This window comes from Cricetulus griseus, chromosome 8 (genome assembly GCF_003668045.3).
Source record: "Cricetulus griseus strain 17A/GY chromosome 8, alternate assembly CriGri-PICRH-1.0, whole genome shotgun sequence".
In the NCBI taxonomy this organism is placed as follows: domain Eukaryota; kingdom Metazoa; phylum Chordata; class Mammalia; order Rodentia; family Cricetidae; genus Cricetulus; species Cricetulus griseus.
The window spans coordinates 17,087,016-17,110,393 of record NC_048601.1 but is presented as its reverse complement, the minus strand read 5'-3'; the positions used below and the strand labels follow the sequence as shown (position 1 = coordinate 17,110,393).

The 23,378-nt window shown below is 39.9% G+C and overlaps 1 protein-coding gene across 1 annotated transcript; it reads left to right on the top strand.

The window, feature by feature from the left end:
* Positions 1–3,236: 3,236 nt before the first annotated feature.
* On the top strand, positions 3,237–19,447 carry LOC113837107 (C-type lectin domain family 2 member H-like). Its single transcript, XM_035448735.1, is given in 5 exon segments — positions 3,237–3,324; positions 14,259–14,390; positions 17,029–17,204; positions 17,746–17,852; positions 19,339–19,447. Coding segments are annotated over 5 exon segments (612 nt in total).
* Positions 19,448–23,378: the final 3,931 nt, after the last annotated feature.

The following is a 23,378-nucleotide window of genomic DNA, read 5'->3' as shown; positions in this document are numbered from 1 at the left end:
TAAGGATTCAGGCATTATGCTGGCCTGCCCCTGTCACCTGTCAGGATGCACTCAGGCAGTACCCCAGTCAACCCCGGGTTCCATGATTGCCTAGTCTGTATGCAGGTGCAAAGGACCCCATTAAAACACAGACCCACTTATACTCTCTTCCTGGCTTTCTTTCCTGCTGTTCCCCTGGGGCAGATAGGACTTTTCCTGTCTCCCTCTTTTCTTCTGCTCTCTGTCTGTCTCTAAGTCTATTATCTTTCTTTCACCCTCCCTCCCCTTTCTAATAAAAAATTCTCACTTAAGCTCTGTCTGCTTGGCACTTTTGGCCTTTGCTTTGATCACCTTCTCCTGCCATAGAATCCACCAAGGTCCCCTCACACTTTGAAGGGACCAGCTTCCCTTTTGGCAGCCATAACGCCGAACACGTGCTTCTATGACCTTGTCCCAGACACTAGAAAGTCAGATGCCTCCCTAGTGACAAGGAAACAATCAGAAGTTAGTCACTAGAAAGTCGGATGCCTGTCTCGTGACAAGGAACCAATCAGAAGTTAGCTGGTGGCGCTATGCTTTACGACCCTGGGTGTGCTTTACGGACAAGCTCACAGCAATGATGTAGAGAGCATAGCAACCACCCTATTTATTCCTCTTTTGCATGTGTATATGCTATGCACTCATGTGTGTATATTTACATGTGTGAAGGTACACATCTGCATGCACAGGGAAGAGTTTGAAAACATTTCTTCCTCAACCATGATTTGCTTTATTGCCTGAGGGTCCTTTAACTACCACAGAGCTCATTGAATCCATTTACTCTAATTAGGTAGCATGTTCTAGGGATCATCTGTCTCTACCTCCCAAGCACTAGGGTTGAAGGTGAGTTACAATATCCACTAGGCATTTACATAGGTATTAGGTGTCCGAAATCTAGCCTTCCTGCTTACATGAAAGTGATGGACCTACTGAGCCATCTCTCCAATTCCTGGACAAAGGATTTTATAATTTGTCATAAAGATGTTCATGGACACCCAAAGGAACAACTGTAAGAAAGTAATGCATGGATAAATTATACTAATGGAGATATAGAAACAGTACATAGAACCAAACAATAATTCTGAAATGAAAAGTATGTTAGTTTTAAACAAAGATGCCGATAATGGGTTGAGACAGAGGCAGAGATGGGTTAAGTAAAAGTAAAAATATTGAGTAAAACTCAATAATTTATAAGCTAATTTGAAATTGATATTTTAAAAATTAGTTTGAACTGAGTTATCCTACTTGGGGAGACAATGCTGCTCCCAGAAGACCTGGGTTACTAAGTGAATATCTCACTTCCAAACATGGGATACACTACAAGATACTTATAAGGGATAACACAGAGGTACCCAAAACTATAAAGGCTATTGCCATTTTTCTTGATTGGTTGTTCACCATTACTACATAGCAAGATCCCATTGTGGAAGATATTACAAGGATTCAGAACACAGAGAAACCAATCTGGAATTGACCAGAAAACCTCCAAGCTGTTGGTAACCTTCATAATGCTGGAAGGCACTGTTCAGGCTGCTGAGAGAGAAACCATCAATAGTCTTGCACTGCAACACCAGTCAGCCCCATAAGATGACCACTGATTCAGTGCTGGTATGAAGATTATGGGAGTAAACAACTGGTTTCAGATTGAGAACCCATGCCTGATGTCAACGGCTGTGGAGGTCATAGGCCCTAAGGAGAAACCCAATTTATTGATTTGGTAAATGGTCATGTTGTCAGACTACCTTCTAAACATATTTGTTATACCCATGGACTAATGCTGCTCTCCACAGACTGAGAAAACAAGAGGTTTATAAAGGCAATTTCTGTTGGCATAGCTGAGGTGGCTGTTGGCAAGCATGGCTGGATGTTAACTTTTAATAAGTATATGGCACAGTTACATCACCCTGATATTTCTGTTTTAAGGAAGCCTTGTGATTACTGAAGTAGAACAACACAAGCCAGCAAAAGTTCCTGTGAAATACTGACCTCTGTTTTACCCCAAAGTTAAGTCAGGACATGGCAAATGTTTTTTCTTCCTTCAGTCTGATACCATCAGAGCTGAGTGTGTTGGAGGTAAAGAAGCCACTGCCATAGGGGCAAGGACCATAGCAGCCAGGCCCAGGCCCTGGCTGAGGCAGGAGCTAAAGTGCTCCAGTCCATCTGTCACCCTCACCGATGGCATTTCTGTATTGCAAGTGCCTGCTTAGACAAGCAGAGCTGCAAGCTCCAACTGGGACAAAGCAGCTCATGGACTATAGCTGCCCTCACAGGCTTGGATGTCTAGAGACACATCAGCCTTCACTGAAACATCACGGAATGTCTGTGCCCTCTGTTTTATCAGTGGAATCCGATGGTCCAAACTTGGCTGCTATTTGAAGAAGCTCTGTTGGGTTATCATCTGGCAGCAGGCTGGCTAGGCTGATGGCAGAAGTGTTACAGAATCAGATACAGGCTGGACCAGGAGAAATGCCTGATGATGCATTATTTTGGGAGTTGTAAATCCACCTCTCTGGATCCCTCATAGTACAGAGTGGTTGGCAATAGGTCCTCACCCAGAGTCATCTCGTCAGCTTCTTTTTTTTAGCAGGTCTGCAACTGCACTGCCCACAAACAAGCCAGCCAGAGTCCAGTGCATAGGCAAGGCCCTCCTTTATAATCTGTTCCATAAGATGGGCTGTCCTTGGCCATCTTTCTCCTCTGTCTTATTTTTTGAGCAAGAAGAAATGAGGTCCATGAGGTTCTACAGAGTCTCCAGGGAATGGAGGCACAGAGGGACGACTTCCCCCACAAACGGTCTCCCCCTTTTTCTTTATTATGCTTCATCACACTGCAACATGGGTGCTATATCCTTCTGAGATACATTTATCTTAGAGATAAGTCTGAGACTGGCCATAGCTACACAGTGAGAGCTTGTTTCCAACATAAATAAACACTACCCAAAACTAAAAGCATTTTTCACTGTTGAATGATACAATATTTTGCATTGCTGTTATTTTGTTTACAGTACACTTCATTCCTTGTCTCAATCCCCTCTCCTATCTCATGATAGGAAGAATTCTGTGAACAGATGTTCTGCTCTAGAGGAGGAGTTAACAGGACTCCTTACGAACAGAACAGTATTACCAGTGGGCTTGTTTGGATCTGCCCATGATTGAAAACAATTTCTCCTCTCTGGTTCCAATATCAGTCTTGCTGTAACTTGACCACTCACCTCGAAGATGAATGCAGAAGAGGCTCCAACAGCTTCCATGTGCATGTTACAGACAGAGCCCACCAGAGCAGACCTCCTTCAAGAGGGAGAAATGGGTAGGTATCATATGCAATATAAATCAAACAGAGAGTGTTCACCAGGGTTTCACCGAGAAGCAGAACCTCCTGCCTGTTAGCCTGTCATGGAGGTTCTCTGTAGAAGTACCTGGGGGTATCTGTTATTTTACTTACTCTCTAAGAGTATATAATACTGAAATATTTCTGGGCAAGAGAAATGAACAATTAATTAATCATAAGAGCCTAAAGCATATTTTTCATTTGGTTGTGTTTATAGGTTTTGGTAATTTCTTTGGTTTGTTGAGAGAGAGAGAGAGAGAGAGAGAGAGAGAGAGAGAGAGAGAGAGTGTGTGTGTGTTCATGCTAGTCCATTCAATCTGGTAATCTGCACTCTGGTGAGTTACAGGAATTGCTCCAGAAATTCTCCTTTTGTCCCAGAGTGAAGGAAACTCTAACATCACAGCATTCAATGTGCACAGCTCAGGAAGTTCCCTGTGGGGCTGGGACCTGTGGTTTGCAGATGCTGTGTGATTCAAAGGACAGGTTGGGAGGGGCGGTACAGTGGGAGACTGAACCCCAACACAAGCAAATCCTCTGGCATTTCTTGTTTGTGGTAAACTATGGAAATGAAAGCTCCTGTTATATTAGCCATCTTTGTGGGTCTTGGGTCAGATCCAGCGATTTGCCTCTTTCCTTCCTGAGAGGTGATTGGCTCTACCTCTTTAAGAGGCAGACCCTGCCTCCTGACAAGTCAGAGCATGCTTAAGAAAACGTGCTAAGTCATCACCATGTCACCCATGAGGACTCTGCTCTGGGCATGCGTGGAACCTCAGTGTGCATGTGCAGTCTTCCCTGTAAAGCTCCAACTAACTCTGCTTTCATTCTCTTCCGCTTTTTTTCTTTCCTACTTTCTGTTTCTTTTCTTCTCTGTATGGCGACTGACCATGGCAGTCAGCCATTACCCTGTTCCTCTTCTTAGTCTCCCCACTCTGCCGGGCCTCATAATAAACTTATAGTCAATATGTCTCATGTCTCAGCATTTCTCTTTTCTTCTTTTTAAACAAAAGAATAACACTTCCGGAGAGGTGGAGTGTGGATTGAGAAATGGCAAGTAAAGACCCTAAGAAAAAGACATAGACACAGAATAAAGTCAGGAGGGCAATCCAGTGAATACTGAATGTGCCAACTTTGTTCTTCAACGTTCTTAAATACACCAACCAAAAAGAGGAACATGACAAAAGACTTCTTTATCATGATACAAGGAATAAAAAGACCTTATTCCTTAACTACCCAAACTAAATTTCTCCTTATCTGGCCTTGAAGGTTAAGAGTAACCTCACCTCTTATTATTTAGATAAGAAATCAATTACCAAGACCAAACATCCTACAGTAAGTAGCCTAGCCTTAGACCTTTATCTCTCATGACTTTAACCTTGGAAGAGTAAGTATAGTGTTGAGCTCTCTGAACTTACAACCAAGATAAAGTTGAGCCGTTTTTCTGGACACTGAGATCCTCTGGAATTACTATTTCAGTTTACAGAAAGAAAATTGTCCACTGTATTTTGAAACTGTTTCATTTTTTTATATTTATTTTTCTTCCCTCTTCCTTTAAATTTTCTTTGCTTGCTTCTTTGTTTTAGTGAAAGAATTTTGGGAATCCTGGAAAACAGCTGGAGATGTTTTTCAGCTAAATTTAATATTCTCAAACTGTAGCCATCTTCTTTCTTTCTGCCCAGATTTCCTCTTCAGTCATTTTTCCCTGGTGATGCACAATGTCAGTTTACTTGATCACAAGCTCAGACATATATGACATGTTGCAAAACACAGGGTTGATTCATAAAACTGCTATAATACAGTCAGGTTTGAATGTAAACACAGGCATTTCCCTTTACTGGATATGTGGATAAGAGGACCAGCGCTTATGGTAAATGTATCTCATTGTAACAAAATGCTAAACTGTTTTTCTCTATTTCATCCTATGTTGGTAGTATTATTATTGAGCATACTTAATGCATCTATTACTTTGAATTTGTCATTTGGTTCAATCTTTGGATTGTTTTAATAATGTGAATATGTGTTTATTTTGAGTATGCATTTATTGGTGGGTGCACATGTGCACTGTCGACTGGCCAAGGGGGACAGTTCTTTGCTAGAGAAAGGACGATTTCCTTTCTGTATGTGATGTTGACACAGTTGGTTCCCATGGTGAAGGTTCACTCTTCAGACTGTGCACAATTGAATGCAAATGCATCATAGACATAAACATGAAGCCTATAAATTTAAATCTGCTTGAAGAACAAAAATATTTCTGAATGAGAACATGTCTCAGGCCAAGATTTCTTGGTTACAATACCAAAAGCTTCACTGGCACACCAGAAAAGTTCATTGGTTTTAGTGAAATGAATACTCTTTGATATGGTCCCTGTAAAAAAGGAATTAAAAGATAAACAATGGATCATGTGCCTTTAAACCCAGCATTAGGGGAGTACATAAGACAGGAAGAGGGTCTGAGAGCTGTCATTCATTCTCCAGCCACATTGAGGGTAGGAAGGCATTCAGTCTGAGGATTCTCTGGCTGTGTTGAGGAGAGCATAACAGTCTGGTATGACAGTCTTAGCTTTCGTGGAGCCAGGGTAACCTTTCAGTCTGAAGTTGAGCTATTGGACAGCTGCTTTGTTTTTCTGACCTTCAGCTTGAAGTTTGAACCCCAATTTCAGTCTCTGGGTCTTTTATTTATCATGTTACAGTGAACTCACTCCTTATTCTTAGGTCTCTTCTAGTAAACCCTTAGAACTTTACTTGTAGATATATCCATGTTGGCTGATAGCAACACCTTTATCTCTCTTTATGAGTCATGACTGTTATTTCTTTTTCTTGCCCTATTGTCCTGGCTTGGACCTGCAGAGTCACACTATAATGGTGAGCAGACATTCTAGCATTGCTCTGGGTCAATCAGGGAGAACATTCATGCTGGCTGTGGTTGGAGTTTTGTTTGGGTTTATCATAGATAATTCCTTTCAGCTTGAGTTATTTCTTTCAATTCCTTATGTGTTAAGAGTTGTTACTGCACATTTAAGTTGAATTTTGCATGTCCTTTTGCTGAATTTATTGAAATGCTCTTTTTTATTTTCTTTTTCTGTTAATCTGTTGAATTACATTTAGTTAGTTCATTATAGTTAGATGGAAGATACGTAAATAGATGATGATGATAGATAGATAGATAGATAGACAGACAGACAGATAATAGATAGATTATAGACAGACAGACAGATAGATAGATGATTGATAGATAGACAGACAGACAGACAGACAGACAGACAGACAGACAGACAGATGATAGACAGACAGATCATGGTGTAATATTGCCCATGGCAACTTGAAACTCAATATTTAGCTAAGACTGTCCTTGAACTCCTGACCCCACTTCCTCCTCCCATATGGGATAGTGATGGTTCAGTGCCACCACATGCATATGGAGTTTTTCTTTTCATTTTTATTATGGTCACTTCAGGCCAAGCAAGGTCTATTCCTATGGAACTAAATATTGATAACTTTATTGTTATTGGTTTATTTAAGTGTGATATTCATTCTTGTTGTGGAATATTATTTTAACTATGTAAAGGTGTGCTACATTTGTCTTTGTTATCTTTGTGTAGTTATGAAAAGATGTGCTGTTGTTTTACGTTGCCTGCCTAAGGCACCTGACTGGTATAAAAAGCTGATCAACCAATAGCCATGCAGGAGAGGGGGTAGTGGGGCTGGTGGGCAGAGAGAATGGAAGGAGAAATCTAGACTCCAGAGGAAGAAGAAAGAAGAAAGAAGAGGATGAAAAGAGGACATGTCCAGGGCCAGAAGCCAGGCAGCCACTAGCCAGATATGGAGACAGCTGAAAAGATATGAAGAAAGAATGAAAGGCAAAAGGCTGAGGCAAAAAAATGTAGAAAAAGAGAAACAGGATAATTTGAGTTAAAAGAAAAAAAACAAGGCCAAGCATTCATAACTAAAAATAAGTCTCAGTGTCATGATTTGGAGCTTGGAGGTGGCCCAAAAGAAAAAGCCTGGAACGCTTTCTGTTTCTTGCTTTCACTGGCTCTATAAATGAGAAAGACTCCATTACAGAAATTGTTTCTCTTCCTCTAGGCTTCTGTGGACCAAGAACATCATTATGGACCAGGGTGTTCTGTGAAGGGGTTTGCACTGGGGAAGTACAAAACAAATCTTCAGATGATCTTGGGATAAATTTGTCTTTTTCCCTAAAAGATTCTGGATTCATGGCTTTGATATTTATATTTTCAGATGAAAAGCTCCAAAAATGATATTGCAAAATTGTCTCCCCTTAAAGTACCACTAAGCTTCATTGCTGCTATATGGTTATCAGCAGAGAATATTCTCGGACTGTTTAGGTCCTTATCACTTTTAAGGGCCACTTTTAAATGCTTTAAGTCATGTCCTTCCACATCAATAATTGTTTGTAGTTGAAAAATTTTCCCCTAATAATTTTTGAAGAGAATTAGAAGTTTTATAACGATCTCTCCTAATTTGTACCTTCTGTGGCCTGCTTCTTCGTATGTCTATGTTGTAACCTAAAAAGTTAGTAGAATCTCTTCTTCGTAGCTTTTCTGGGCCATTCTGTAACCCCCAATGAGACAAAACTTCCTTCACCATTTCAAACATACGTTCCAAAGTTTTCTTACTAGAATCTGATAAAAAGAATATCATCCGTGTAATGATAAACAACAGATTGTGAAAATTTCTTACGAATTATTTCCAAAGGTTGCTGACACAAAATGCTGACACAAGGTAGGTCTATTTAGCATTCCTTGTGGCAAAACCCTCCACTGATATCTCCTAACTGGCTGTGAATTGTTAAGAGTTGGTACAATAAATGCAAATTTTTCTCTATCATTTACTTGTAATTTTATTGTGAAAAAACAATTTTTCGATTGATAACTATGATAGGCCATCCCTTAGGAATCAAGGAAGGCAATGGCATTGTAGGCTACAGAGAGTCTATTGGTTGAATTACATTATTTATGGCTCTCAGGTTGTCAGCATTCTCCATTTACCTGACTTCTTTTTGATAACAAATCAGGAGAATTCCAAGGGCTGGTAGATTCTTCTATATGTCCAGCATCTAGCTGTTCCTGAACTAGTCTTTCTAAAGCCTCTAGCTTCTCAGAGGTCATAGGCCATTGTCCTACCCAAACAGGTTCATCTGTAAGCCACTTCAATGGTAGGACCTTGGGCTCCTCTGAAGGTCTATCATTTGTACTTAATTTCTGTATAGCCTGGATGGTTGGTAACCATTTTCTATGCGTCTTACCAGATCTTTTCTACTATCTAAAGATCGGACATAATTCATATCCGACACTGGAGAAATATTAATCTGAGTATGCCATTGCTGTAAAAGATCACGATCCCAGAGATTTTTAGCTATATGTGCATCATATGGTTTCAGTCTCCATTTCTGTCTTTCCAGTCCAATGCAGACCACCTAGTGAACACTCTGTCGAACTGAAGATAAAGTTCCAATTCCTAAAAATTGTACATTCACCTCTCTAAGAGGCCATCTCTGAGGCCAGGACATTTTTGTAACAATAGGTATGTCTGACCCACTGTCGGGATCCCATTAATAACCTTATTATTAATTCTTACCTTCAAATGGGGCCTTTTATCATTGATAGAGGTCTGCCAAAATATGTGTTTCTCATCTTGTCCAGTCACATTTGATTCTTCATCACTAGCTAAACTACCATCTAGAGCAGTATCATTTTTCACAATATGCCAAGGACTATCTATTTGTCTTATGAGAGATTGTCTTCCACTGCTAATGGGAATAACCAGATGTTTCTCGATGTGGGGACCTTCTTTAGTCCCCCCTCAGAGTTTCCCAGCCTTAACAGGTTTCCTTGCATGTCCCTGGTTGATCTACATTCATTGGTGCAGTGTTTGCCCTTACCACATCTTCTACACAATCCAGAAAGCAGTGGCCTTCAGTATGAGGCATTGTTAAAATTCCCTTGTCTACAATTTCTCTTAATATGACCCATTCTGCCACAACTGAAACATCTAGGTTCCTGGCACTTTTGTGGAAGCTGGGGAAGGCTCTTCCTACCCAAGGTTCTGGTTCATGGTAGTGATAACCTCCGGCCTCTTGGTACCTATGTTGACTTCTGTAAGGTACTTCTCCTTCCCAAGCCCTTGTGTCCTCACCTCTAGAACTTTTAATCTCCTATTGCCTTTTTTAACCTTTCGAGATGGCTTCTCCTCCCCAAGCTCCGGTATCTTACACATTATAGTCAATGTTGGCTGCATGCAAAACCCATTCTTCTAGCGGAGCTGATCTGATCTTTAAAGGCAAAAGTATTCTTTTCATATTGGGTTTGCATTTTCATAAGCTATTGTATATAAAATTGATTGTCTTGTTTCTGGATCTGTTACCCTTAATTCTACTGCCTAAGTAACCTTAGTAAGAATTCCTGGAACTGTTCTGTAGGTCCCTGTTCTATTCTGGTATAGGTTTCTATCATTCTCCTGGCTTGAAAACTTTATCCCAGGTGTTTAATGCTGCTTTCCTGCATAGGGACAGTATATGCTGGCCATGTTCAGCCTGAGCATGTGGGTTAGCATAAATATCCTCACCAAGAATCTTATCTTAGGGGACTTCATAACTGTTCTTATGCCTTGATGCTCAAGAAACTTCACCCCTTCCCTAAACAAGGCCCTCCACTGGATTTGGCATGAATTCTCAAGTACAGCTGCTACCAATAGTTATTGTTTAACTTTTATTACTTAGATTATGTCTTTGAAATATTGAGCAATTTTGACTCATTCTTACTAAAAACATTTTTTTTACCAAACACTTTGGGAAAGTTTCTGTTGAGGTACAAACTGCTAGGATGTCTCTGAAAGAAGGGTGAGCAACACTGCCAAAGGGAGTTGAAGTGTTTATTGGATGGTTTAAGTTGGGAAGGAAACTGGCTGGAGAGCACTTACGTGGAACGGATCTGCTACAACGAAAGAAACTGTGGTAAACAAAAAACAATGTAAGGTAACCTCTGGTCTTAATATAACTTTGAGAGTCCCGCATGGAGGACCTCACTATCCTGGGAAGGGAGTGGAAAGAGGGTTGGTGAGGAGCATGGGAGGATTTGAGGGCGAGGGAATGGGGAGATGGATATGTAAATATGTGTGCTTCTAAAATAAAAAAAATAATATTCAAAAAAGAAAAAAGGATTGAGAACATTGATAATGGAATGGTGATTTGACAAACAGAATGCAAAATATGGAACATAAAACTGACCAATTAATAGAAAAATTTGTTCCATGTCTGAGACTAATGACAAGCTAGAAGATAGAACATCGTTTTTGGAAGGCAATTTACATGTCATTCAGATAATCTCTAAGGATGAGAATATTAAATCTTTAGAATCATATGCAAATGAAGAGAACAACAAACTGACTGATTTAATTAATTCCCTAGAAATGTATACTGTCCAGGAAATTCAAACACTCAGAGAAAAACAATTGTGAATAGATTACAGGCCAAAGAAAACTTTTAAACTGGTACACCAGAAGTAGAGGCACAAATAATAGAGAATGAAAGGGATTTAACATTACCAGAACCTTTCAGAATCAGAGATGACTAACCAAAGGTAGTTACATCATCCCCTATAGTTTCCTCCATTACTGTTACTGAGAAACCAGTAACTAAAAAATACCCAAAGGGATTTGTTGAATGTCATTGGGAGCCACTACACATGAAAGATTTAAAAGGTGTAAAGGAAGCAGTAGTCTCTTGTGGCATGCATTCACCATATGTGTGGCAGTTAGTAGAGTCAATGGGCAACAAGAAATAGGGTGACCCCTAGTGATATCCATAGAAACTGCATCTCAAATTGGATGCTGTGCTTTAAGGAGGGAAGAGGCCAAAGCACTTGAACATCAAGGCCAAAAGAGAGGTTATAAGGCTCCCCAAGATAAAATTCTTGATGATGGTCTTCATGCTGATGCAGACACTCAAGTTGCATAGGTTGAACAATCTTGCCCCTATGCCACAGCAGCTTTCACTGCTTGGGATAAGATTCAAGAACCAGGGGAAAGAATAGACTCCTATACTAAGGTGTGACAAGACCCGAAGGAAAGTTATAATGCATTTTTGCAAAGATTGACTAGAGTGGTTCAAATAGGAGTAGCTGATCTAGAAGCTGGATGAATACTCATAGAATCTACAGCTTATGACAATGCTAATTCACGATTGAAAAGAGTGCTTTGACCCTTAAAGATCAGCCCTGAGATACCATCTTACACCTGTCAGAATGTTAAAATCAAAACCACTAATGACAGTATATGCTGGAGGGGTTGGGAAAAGGGGGAATTCTCTTTCACTGCTGGTGGGATTATAAATTGTATAGTCATTTTGAAAAATCAGCATGGCAGTTTCTAAGAAAATTGGGAATCAGTCTGCCTCAAAACACAAAGATATTTGCTTGGACATTTAAACAAAGGATGGTAAGTCATACCATAAGGACATTTGCTCAACAATGTTCATAGCAGCATTATTACTAATAGCCAGAACCTGTAAACAAACTAAATGCTCCCCAACTGAAGAATTAATAAGCAAAATGTGGCACATTCATACAATGGAGTCTTACTCAGCAGTAAAAATGGCAACCTTGTGAAATTTTCAGGTAAATGAATAGAACTATAAAAAAAAATCATGATGAGATATCACAGACTCAGAAAGACAAACACAGTATGTATTTACTCAGAAGTGGATATTATATGTAAAGCAAAGGATAAGCAGACTGAAGTCCAACTCCAGAGAAGCTAGGTAAAAAGGCCTCTAAGAGGGACACATGGATCACTCTGGCAAGAGAAATTAGATGATATCTACAGGGCAAACTGGGGGCAGGAGTTGGTAATGGGGAGGGGGAGGAGGGATGAGAACAGGAGGAAATGAGATGGGCTAGGTGGGGAGGGATGCAGTGGAAGAGCAATCAAAGAGATGTCTCAAGAGAGAGAGAGCCATCATGGGCTTAGGGAGAAACCTGGTACAAGGGTAACACCCAAGAATCCACAAGGGTGACCCAAGCTAAGACTCCTAGCAATAGTAGAGAGGATGCCAGAAATGGCCTACTCCTGCAATCAGATTGATGAATACATCCACTGTCATCATAGAGCCCTCATCCAGTAATTAATGGATCCAGATGAGGAGATCCGCAACCAATAACCAGATCAAGCTCCAAGGATTCTGGCTAAGAGAGGGAGGAGGGAACATATAAGGAAGGGAGGTCAAGATCATAATGGGGAAATCTACAGAGACTATGACCCAAGCTTGTGGAAAGTCATGGACCCTAGACCTAGAACTGTGGAGACTGCAGGGGACCAAACTAGGCCCTCCACATGTGGGAGACAGTTCTGAAGCTTGGACTATCACAGGGAATCCTGGATGTATGACCAGATTCTAGCTTGTTGGAGCCCATTCCCTGCTGTTGAATGCACTGTTCAGTCTTAATGCATGGGAGAGGGGCCAGGCTCTGCCCCAGCCTATTGTACCAGACTATGTTGACTCCTCTTGGGAGCCCTTAACTGTGAGGAGGAGTGGAATGGTTGTTGGTTGTTCAGTTGGGTTGGGGTGGATTTGTTTAATTTATTTTTACTGTGTTTGGCTGGTGGGGACAGCAGGCTGAGGATCATTTAACCAGCATAAGATAGTGGCAGGTGCAAGCATGATGTCCAGGTTTCCTTTTTCAGTCATTTTCCCCAGTTCTGAGTAATGTTGCTTGACTTTGTAACAAGCTTGGGGATATTTGAGCTGTTGGAAAAGACACGGTTAATTCATAAATCTGCTATAAGCATAGGCAGGTTTTTTATATAAATGTGGGCATTTCCCTTAGATACAGGGCATGAGAGAAATACAGTCTCATTATAACAAAATGATAAAATATTATTCAACTCTTTTTCCTAGATTTTGGTAATACTAAGCATAGTTAATGCATGTATTTATTATATAAGCATCTTTTTATTCCATAATATGACATATTTTTCTTTTTAAAAATCAATGTGTGTTTATTGTGCATGTGTACTATAGACTGGGGAAGACAGACATTCTTAAGTAGAAAGAGAACAAAAACTCTTCTGTATATGATGCTTAGTCAATTGGTTTTCATGATAAGACTCACACTTCATCCTGTGTATTATAACAGACTCAAAATGGATCACAGACCCAGGCATGAAGTCTAGAACTTAAATCTATTTGAAGAAAAAAAGAAAAAAATCTTTATGAGTAAGAATTTGTCTTAGGCAAAGATTTCTTGCCTACAATACCAATAAAAATAAATTGAATTTAGTGCAATGAGAATTCTTCTCTGGCCCTAAAAACTAATAAAAAGATAAGCAATGGGCTAGTTGGACCCCTGCCCCATGATCTGTGTATGTACCTTTATAACTGTCTGACTGTCTGTCTGTCTGTCTGTCTGTCTGTCTGTTTGTTTCTGTGTGGTGTTAACTCTGTCTTTATCTGTCTGTCTACATGTCACTCTCTCAAAAGAAATTGTACCTACAATGTGCTAAGAGTTTTTAAAACCCAGTGTTTCATTAGATGTGTAATTGTGTATTTAGACATGCTGGGAATATTGCAATTCTTTGCATTTGACAATTGCTGGTATATAAAAATGACATTTATTTTGCCCATTGACATATTTTCCTGCAACATTATAAACTTGTTCATAATTTTTAGAGCCCCTTTATTAGACATCTTAGAAATTTATGTGTAGATATATCCATATTGTCTGAATATCAAGATTTTTATCTCTATGAGGCCTAAGTGTTCTTTTTTATTCTTGCCGTATTGTCCCAGCTAGAACCTCCAGAATCACACTAGAATATTGAGCAGACACCCTAACCTTTTTCTGGCTCTTTCTGGCTCTTGTAGGTTCTTGACATTGATGTTCTGGTATTTATATTTTCAGGTAAAAAACTCCAAGAAAAATGTCTGAGAATCATCTCTGTTGAGTCTCCTGTTAAGCTTTACTGCTGCTATGGAGCGATTGCTGTCTTCACTGCAGCTGTACTTTCACTTTCTGTTGCTTTGTCATTGTCAGGTGAGTGACTTGTTCTACAAATTGTGCAGCATTGTCTACACATGTTGTCAGCAAACACTTCATTACCACTGTGAGTCAGGACCTGTTGAAGGGCTGGAGAGAAAACACTGGAAATTCCTGTTCTCTGGGAACTTAGGGTGTAGCAGGAAGATTCCTTGAAGGGACAGCACAGGCTGTGGTGAGCACAGGAGGCCAGGCTCAGCATCCCTGGGAAGATGGTGTTCAGCAAGCTCCAGTCAGAGATGCAGAAGATATGATTTCAGTTACTATCTTCAATGGTGATCTGAAAATATTAAATAGAAAGTTTCAGAATATGTTATTCCTAATCTTTTAGTTGTAGACTGCTCTGAATACTGTGATAAAATCTTGTACAACTTGGCTGCCATAGCTGGAGTAAATGTTCATGATAACGATATATACATATTGGACTTCTGAGACAGTGTTTTTCTATGTAGTCCTGGCTGTCATGAAACTCACTATATAGACTAGGTTGGCAGTGATCTTGGGGATCCAGCTGCCTCTTCCTCCAAAGTGCTGGGATTAAAGGTGTGTACTAACAGCACCCAATATTGTTTTATAAAAACAACTTTAGTGACACCAAAGAATAATACACACACATCCAAATAGGATAAGCATTTGCCATCAATTCTTAGTCAGTGTAACCTAAACTATTATGTAGCTCTGAAAAGAGTCAGATAAAAAGAAGTGACAGTCACCCTCACCACCCATTGCATGTGTCTCTTCCACTGAACATGGTGCTGGCTACACGAACTGGGACAAATACAACAAATTCTCATCCACTAAAAATAACTGGACCATCCTTTTTGGGCATTTAATACTTCTAATCATTTGTTTCTAGAAGTCAGAAAAGCATTGAAACAGCAGCAGTTTCCTTCTGACCTGCTGCAGGAAGAAAAAGGTGAAGGGATGAAAGAAAATGTCTGTTATTCTTCTAAGCTGTGCTCTGAAACCTTGCTGTACTCAGAGCTTCTCACCCACATATTCATGCACACACAAACACATACACACAAACACACACAGATACACACACACAAACACAGAGACATACACACACAGAGATACACACATACACACACACATATATACACATACACACATAGACTACACACACATATACAGACACACACTCACACACATGACTATATTATAATGGACTCATAAATGGACATATCACACAGCTCCATTAGCATAGCCACTCCAACATTTGTCAAGTCCCAAATGCAATGAATCTCATGGAACTTCCACACGGTTAGAATAGTGTTTCTGATGCCATAGATCTTTGGTTATGGTTTTGAACCTTCACGGTCAATCACATTTTTGTGCACTCATCTGCCAAAAGAAAAACTGCAGCAGAGTTAAAACTAGAATAACAATGCTGTTCATAACATTGTTTCACAACTTTTGGGCCCTTTGTTGCACCTTTTCCTTCCTCATCGAATTATACTCCTCTTTGTTCTCATTCCTATGTGTTACATCATGCCCACACTAACAGCTGTGCACACTCTACATCACAGTCTCAGATTGCATGTGAGAGAGTACATGGCTCTCTTTCTTTCTGAATTTGGTGACCTCATTCAATATTATAATTTCCCAAGTCACCCACATTCCTAAAAGTTTTATTATTTGTTTACAGCTGGATAACACTCTGTTTTTCACATGTAACACACTTTCACTATCTGTCCATAAGTTGATGGATATCTAGGTCAGGACCATTTCCTTACTATTGTAAATATGGAAACAATAACCATGGATGTACAAGAATCTCTGTGGTAGGATGTGGAATTCTCTTCTTACATACCCAAGAGTAACAGACTGGGTCACATGACAAACATTTTCCGAGGAACCTCCATACTGGCTGTATCAGTTTACCACCAGTAACTAAGTGTCCCTATGTCTGCACATGCTTCTAAACAAGGTGGCCTTAGATTCACAAAGATCTAACTGCATCTGCCTTCCAAGTACTGGAATTAAAGTGAAGGCTGATTACTGCCCAGCGTTGCTGCCAGATTTCTTAAAGACAGCCATTCTGACTAACTCTAATAAGAGCCATCATGTGATTTTATACATTTCATATGTGTGACAGAATTATAGGAAACACATGATTAAAATTCTGGCAATTTAAGAGCTATTTTGAACCTGCCATGTTTTGCAGGCTCGAATTTCCCTATAGTAAAATCTAGAGAAGTGGAGAATTTGATTTCTTTTGTCAAAAGAAAAGGAGAATGTGAAGGAGGATTTTGGGAAAGGACGCTACAGGATTCCAGGAACCAGAACAGTTGGAAGGAGCTGATGGCCTAGAAATTAATTCTTAACAGGTGTGGTGTCTTTAGTCCTAGCACTCAGGAGGCACAGCCAGCAGGAATCCAGTCGAGTACAATCCACAGAGTGATATCCAAGCCAAGCAAGGGGACGTAGCAAGATTCTTTTTCAAAACAAAAAATACAAAAAAGAAAATAAAGCACTTCCTCTGAGCTTACTGGAAAGCCTTGACTCCTAAAGATCAGTTATGGAAGTATAGTCCAAGTACACCTCACAACATTGAGATTTAGATGCTAGCCAAAGGGACCAGACACAGAAATGTTTCTTATTACATTTCATGACACAATTTACATTTTAGGGAGACCGGTCAGTGAGAACCATGGATCTTGCTATGCCACCTGCCCAAAAGACTGGATTGAATTTAGAAGTAAATGTTTTTATTTTTCTGAAGACATGAGAAACTGGACATTCAGCCAGACCTCCTGCGTGGCACTAGAGGCCCATCTAGCTCAATTTCAGAGCCTAGAGGAGCTGGTAAGAAAGGATCAGGGTTGGTTGGTTGTTTGCTCTTTTGAATATCTATTGCTTTCAGATGGAAATCTTAAAGCTAAAGCGTGAGGAAAAAACCCCCTCCAGGCAGATGGGGTGTGTGGGGCATATGGGGAGCACATTAGTATCTACCATTTATTAATGTTATTGCTTCTGGTTGGAGCCCTGATACATTCCAGAGTCATGCTCTCATGTAGTGCTCATAGTAAAACATGCAAAGGCAAACACACAATCTACTAAGATTCCTTGTGGTCATATAGGTTTTCCTCCAAGAATTAACATGCTGTATACAAAAATGGCATCTGATAAAAACTCCAACAACATTCTTAATCCAGTGCAATGGGATGTCTGGTCATCAGTGTACTTTGGATTAAGCATGTAAAATGCTTCCACTGAGAACTGAGGGTTATTATGGCTCCAAAACCAATAATTGTCAGCTGCCATCCCTAGAGGCTGTAGGTTGGAGACACTCACTGGTCATCTGAAGCTGAGAGACACATGTATTTGCTTTCTTGTTTTATGGCAGAATTTCCTGAAGAGACACAAGGGGCCTTCTAACCACTGGATTGGCCTTCACAGAGAATCATCAGAACATCCTTGGATGTAGACAGACAACACTGAGTATAACAACTTGTATGTTTTCAAAACACTTTTCATTCTACTATGTATCTCCCCCCCCCCCGTGTGTGTGTGTGTGTGTGTGTGTGTGTGTGTGTGTGTGTGTGTGTGTGTGTGTATAAGAGATGAATGGCCTCGTCATTTGAAGCCAACTAAACTGGGAAGGAAATGCCATAAACCTTCCAAGTGGAGTTGTAAATCAGAGGCAGGGTGTGTGCTTATATGCAGAGCCAATTCCTAGTAAACTGCAGGTCCTTACCAGTTTAATTCCTTTGGATTTTCTCCCATTTATTGGTTGTTATTTTCAAAGTATTTACTTAGTGTGATTTCACTGGAATGTTTAGCATGATGATAGTATCTGGAGTAGATGTGGTCTACTCCATCACCAATTGAAAACTTTTCCTTGATGAGAAACAACCTTGCCAGATGAAGACAGAAGCTAGGATGGGCAGTGAGGGCTCTGAAACCCCAGGAAGTCACTGCAGAACTGCTGAGATAAGACTTGTCAGCTCACTGTGTGCACAGCTGCACCTGGCACAGAAGCAGAGACTCCATGGCACTGGGAATCTCCTCTAAAGTCTCATCATCAAAGAGCACTGAGACAACTCTTTGTAACATTAAAGAGACAGATATAGGGGTTCAAAGATTAAGGTGATGATCAGGGAAGTAAAGCTGTTGGCCACTAGCTTCTTACTTCTACGCGAGGCTGAATGGCAGATGCTGACTCCAAGAGCTCTCACCAAACTCAGACTGTAACCTCTCCTCAGCTTGGATGGAGAATGAATGTCTCTATCTTCAGTGTGGCTAGAGAATGAATGTCTCCTGCTGAATACTAAGACCTTTCTTCTATCTTTTATACCCATCTAGTGCTGGGATTAAAGGTATGTGATGTTACTCTTCTGGACTGAATCAATCTCATGTATCCCTGGGCACCCTTGAACTCAGATCTGTTTACTTCTTAATCCTGGGTCCTAGAATTAAAGGTGTGAACCACCACCTCCTGGCTTCTGCTGCTTCTACCCGATTTCTATGGCTTGTAGCTGACTTTGACTTCTGAATCCTCAGATAAAGTTTAATAAATCCAAAACAAGGTGTCACTACAGCTCTTGGACCTGAGAATAGCCATTTTGAATGGAGCCATTCACTGGAATCACAAAATACAGACCCAGTCATGTGATTATTAAAGAGCTTTCAGAATTTTACTAAGAAGTGGAGTTTCCCCCACCTTTATACATGTGTAAGTGCTTCACGATAGAATTAAAAATCACCCTCAGTGAAGCCAAATGTGTCATCAGGCCATTTGAACATGGCAGCAAGCACCAGTCAAATACTTTGTACACATTTCACAGGGTCAGCATTGACAAAAGATAAAGATATGTTGCTCAGATTGAGACCTGAGTGTGTGAAAGATGGTAGGCACAAAATTAGTTCAGGTGTTTGAATGCAGTGTTGGCCTGTGCAGAATTTTTTCATTGCTGTTTGTTTGTTTGTTTTGCTTCAGGGTTCCCACCCGGGGAGAAGGACAATGTGGCTACCTGAGTGACATGGGGATCAGCAGTGCAAGGGACTACACACACAGGAAGTGGATTTGTAGCAAGCCCAACAAATAGATACATTTAGCAGGTTCCAAAGATTTTAAATCAAGGATAGGGATTGTGACAAAGCTTTGGTGAGAAACACACATTCTGTGATCTCTTGCCTACATTTGTTTCTCTACCCTTGATCTGATAAAATTGTCATCAAAATCCATCAATAATATGTGTTGACACTGAAGATGAAAACTCACTTAGAGGGTCACAGATACAGAAAATTGGAAGAACACAGATGAGCATAAATTAAATAGGTTTTTGGGTGTGAGTTAGTACTTATATCTTAAACCTAAATTACAGACATATCCACATTAGTAAGGTCCACTTTTGTGATAACAACTGAATTTTTTCCATTGTTCCTTGCTGCCCCTCACCTGAAGGGGGGGGGGTCCACAGTGGCCCAGACTGACCAGCTCTGTTACCACCCAGACCCACATCCTGTGCCTTGGGTTGACCCAACCTAACATCTACTCCAGCTATGACCTGTTCCTTTATTTGTTTTTAGAATATTTTTAATTCTTTGTAATTTTACCTACATTTACAATGTGTCTTCATCATATCCCCTAGACTTCTCCTTCCCATTCTCTCCAGACATCCTTTTACTTATATCCTCCCCTGTTCATGTCAACTTTTTATATTTATTGATCACAGAGTCCAATCAATACTGCCCACTGGAATATTGAATGGGCTGATCTTGTGCAGGTAACCACACCTATGGTGAGTGTGAGCGTGTAGAGAAGGCAGTGTTTCACTCTGCTTTGTCTTTATTTGGCTCTCTCACTTCTAGGATTTCTTCTAGGCTGTTGGGTTATATATATATATATATATATATATATATATATATATATATAAACCCAAATATATATATTTCCTTGCTGAATATTTTGTTTTTGTCCAGGGCTTGATAAAATTCTTAATCAATTGATTTTAGTCCTTTATTTGGTCAGTGAACACATTTTAATCAGGACTCTTGAATCTTTGTCTGACAGGTCATCTTTGTTTCTCCATGTTGACAAACTGTTAGCTTGTGGGCATGTCATAGTGGGGTGTTGTGAAACTGTTTTAAAGATGCAATGTTATTTAAAATAAAAAATAGAAGTTAATGCTTCAAAACAACAGCCATGAAATGAAATGTCAGGCATTAATTTCTTGACAAATGCTTCCACCTGTCTTCAATCTGTTTACCAAAAGACTGTCCGTTTTGTTACACATACTCTCACCCTGTGGGAGATGTGGCAGTCTTTGAGGATGGCTTATCACACTTCGGCTGTTTGTTCTCTGTCCTTGAGCTGTCAATCCAACCCGCACTCTTCACTCATATCATCCCCACAAAATTATGTGAGATTACTGGTTCCCTACATTGCAGGTGGGAGGTTTATTTTCTAACTGTAGGAAATGGGAATTACCTAGGTATGGGGTATCTCAAGTGTTGCTGATTGTTGCTTGTCAGAGGCATTAGAAGTCTCCATTTAGTATTACTTCAGAATGCACAGAGCTTTTTGTTGCTATTCATTCAGATTTGGCTTGATGGTTGAGAAAGAGTTCTCATAATACCTTGACTCCTTTGCTTCAAGTCAGATATGTAGTAGAACATACCTTCAACCATGAAGATCTCTTCTAGAGTATGCTCAACAAGAAACATTTTCTCTCCCAGGAAAGCTAGCTGTATCTGATAAAATAATTAAAAAAAAAAAACTGGAACATGCTGGAATAGCTAGAAGACCATGGGGCATTAATGCCTGCAAATTATTATAATAACCCCCATAGTAGTTTTAAGGATTTATTCTGTTTATTCATGCATACTTAATAAGGAAGTTATAAGAAATATATGTCCCTAGCCTAGAGGACAGCCAGATGGACATTAGCCAAATGTAAACAGACTTTCTTCCCTCTTCATATTTGGCTAGCAAAGTTCAAATGCAATAAAGAGTAAATGTTTTAGCTCAAAGTTCATTCTGAGTAAATGTTTACTGAGTAATGCTTAATCTAGCGATCATGGTAGGACTTGCCCTTAACCTTATCTTTGCCTGTAATCTAAGACAATGGTGGTAAGGCTGCCAGTTACAACAAGGAAAGCAACAGCAAACAGATTTTAACTTCTTTTTCTTGCAATGGGAATAATCTAGATACTTTACATATTCATAACTATTTAATCTAAATAGCATGTTGATACACTGGACCTATCATTTCTTTCATTTCCTTTTTGTTTTAGCTAAGGATATGTTCTGTGTATCTTATGCATTAACAGTCCTTCACATCCCAGACCACTACAATGTAGACCTTTTTTGACTGAAGTGTCCTAAGTAGATTTGTTTGGGCTTTGTTTTTGGTGGTAATGAGGATTGATTCCAGGGTTTATTTATGCTAGACAGGTACTCTACCCCTCAGCTACCTCGTTAGCCTGGGGCAGGGGAAGGGCTTCCAGAAGCTCAAAGTGAACATGAATATTTTAGGAAATACTAATATTTTAACAATATGCTTGTCATATTTGGTCAAGAGAATATTTTGACCTGTCCTACAAATAATATCCACTTTATACTTAATGTGCGGTTTAATCCTTGTAGCAACCCTCGGAACTGAACTGAAATTTCACTTCTTGTTATTATAAAATGGTTTAAATAAGAAGCCAGGACTCAGACCCAAGCTATCTACCCTCACTCTGCCCCATCTGTGCTCCTGAATTCAACCCTGGCTACTGTGTAATATAGCAGCATGATGAGCTATGAGAATGTTAATAAAGAAAGAGCAACTGGGTATTGAGACATGGTAAATAGGAGAAAGATCGTAGATGTATCAGACTTGTGCATAATTAGTGTCTTAGTGTTCTATTTCTGTGAAGAGATATCATGACCACAGCACCATAAAATTTACAAGTCATTTGCCCCAGCCATGATATTTGCAAGTCATTTACACATAGGACCCATTTGCCCCACAGGATTCCCCAGGCCTTTATTCTCACATGTTTTATTTTGTAACTCTGGGTGAGTTTCCAGTTGTTCTTGTCTTTCCCTTTGCCAACTAGCTTATTTCATATGGTAATCTTGATAACCAATCCACCCCAGTCAACCACCATGATATCACTATCTCCTGGGACACGTGTAAGTTTCACAGAATCCTTCAGAGTACAGCTGTATCACAGCAATTCTTTCCTGTTCCTGGTAACCACACACACAGAAAAATGGAGAATACACACTGAAATGTGCCCTCAAAAGCAACTAATGCCCAAGGAAGGCAAATAATAAAACTAGTTTAAGAAACTCAAAACTCTCATTCTGCCATAGGGAAAAAAAAAGAAAAGAAACAACAAAAACCTAATACAGTGTCACACTTTCTATCATATAAACAGTCTACATTCCAATGCATAACGTTGTTGGGGAATCAGCCAACAGGAGGTGAAGGGAGGGAGATGGGGTGAGAATATGAACAAAGCACAATGGTCTGCATGCAGGGAAGTCTACACACATGAAAATCCACACACATGGAAATCTACATGCAGGGAAGTCCACACACATGAAAATCCACACGCATGGAAATCTACATGCAGGGAAGTCTACACACATGAAAATCCACACGCATGGGAATCTACATGCAGGGAAGTCTACACACAGGGAAATCCATATGCATGGGAATCCACATTCAGGAAAGTCTACACACAGGGAAATCCTTATGCATGGAAATCTACATGCAGAGAAATCCACATGCATGGAATGACATAATTTAGCTCACTGTTTTATGAGCCTACCAAAAAGAGATAGCTGAAATAAAAAGAAAATAACTTTATAGTATTTTGAAATGCCAAAATTTACAAATGCCAAGCAATTACGCAATCAAAGCAGATGTTATTTCTCAAAAGGTGGGAAGGATTTTGTTCTGTGGCACAGCTGCTTACCACAACTCCTGTTCTGGTCAACGTCCACCAGGAAGAGACAACAGTTTGAAATGTGCTCCAACC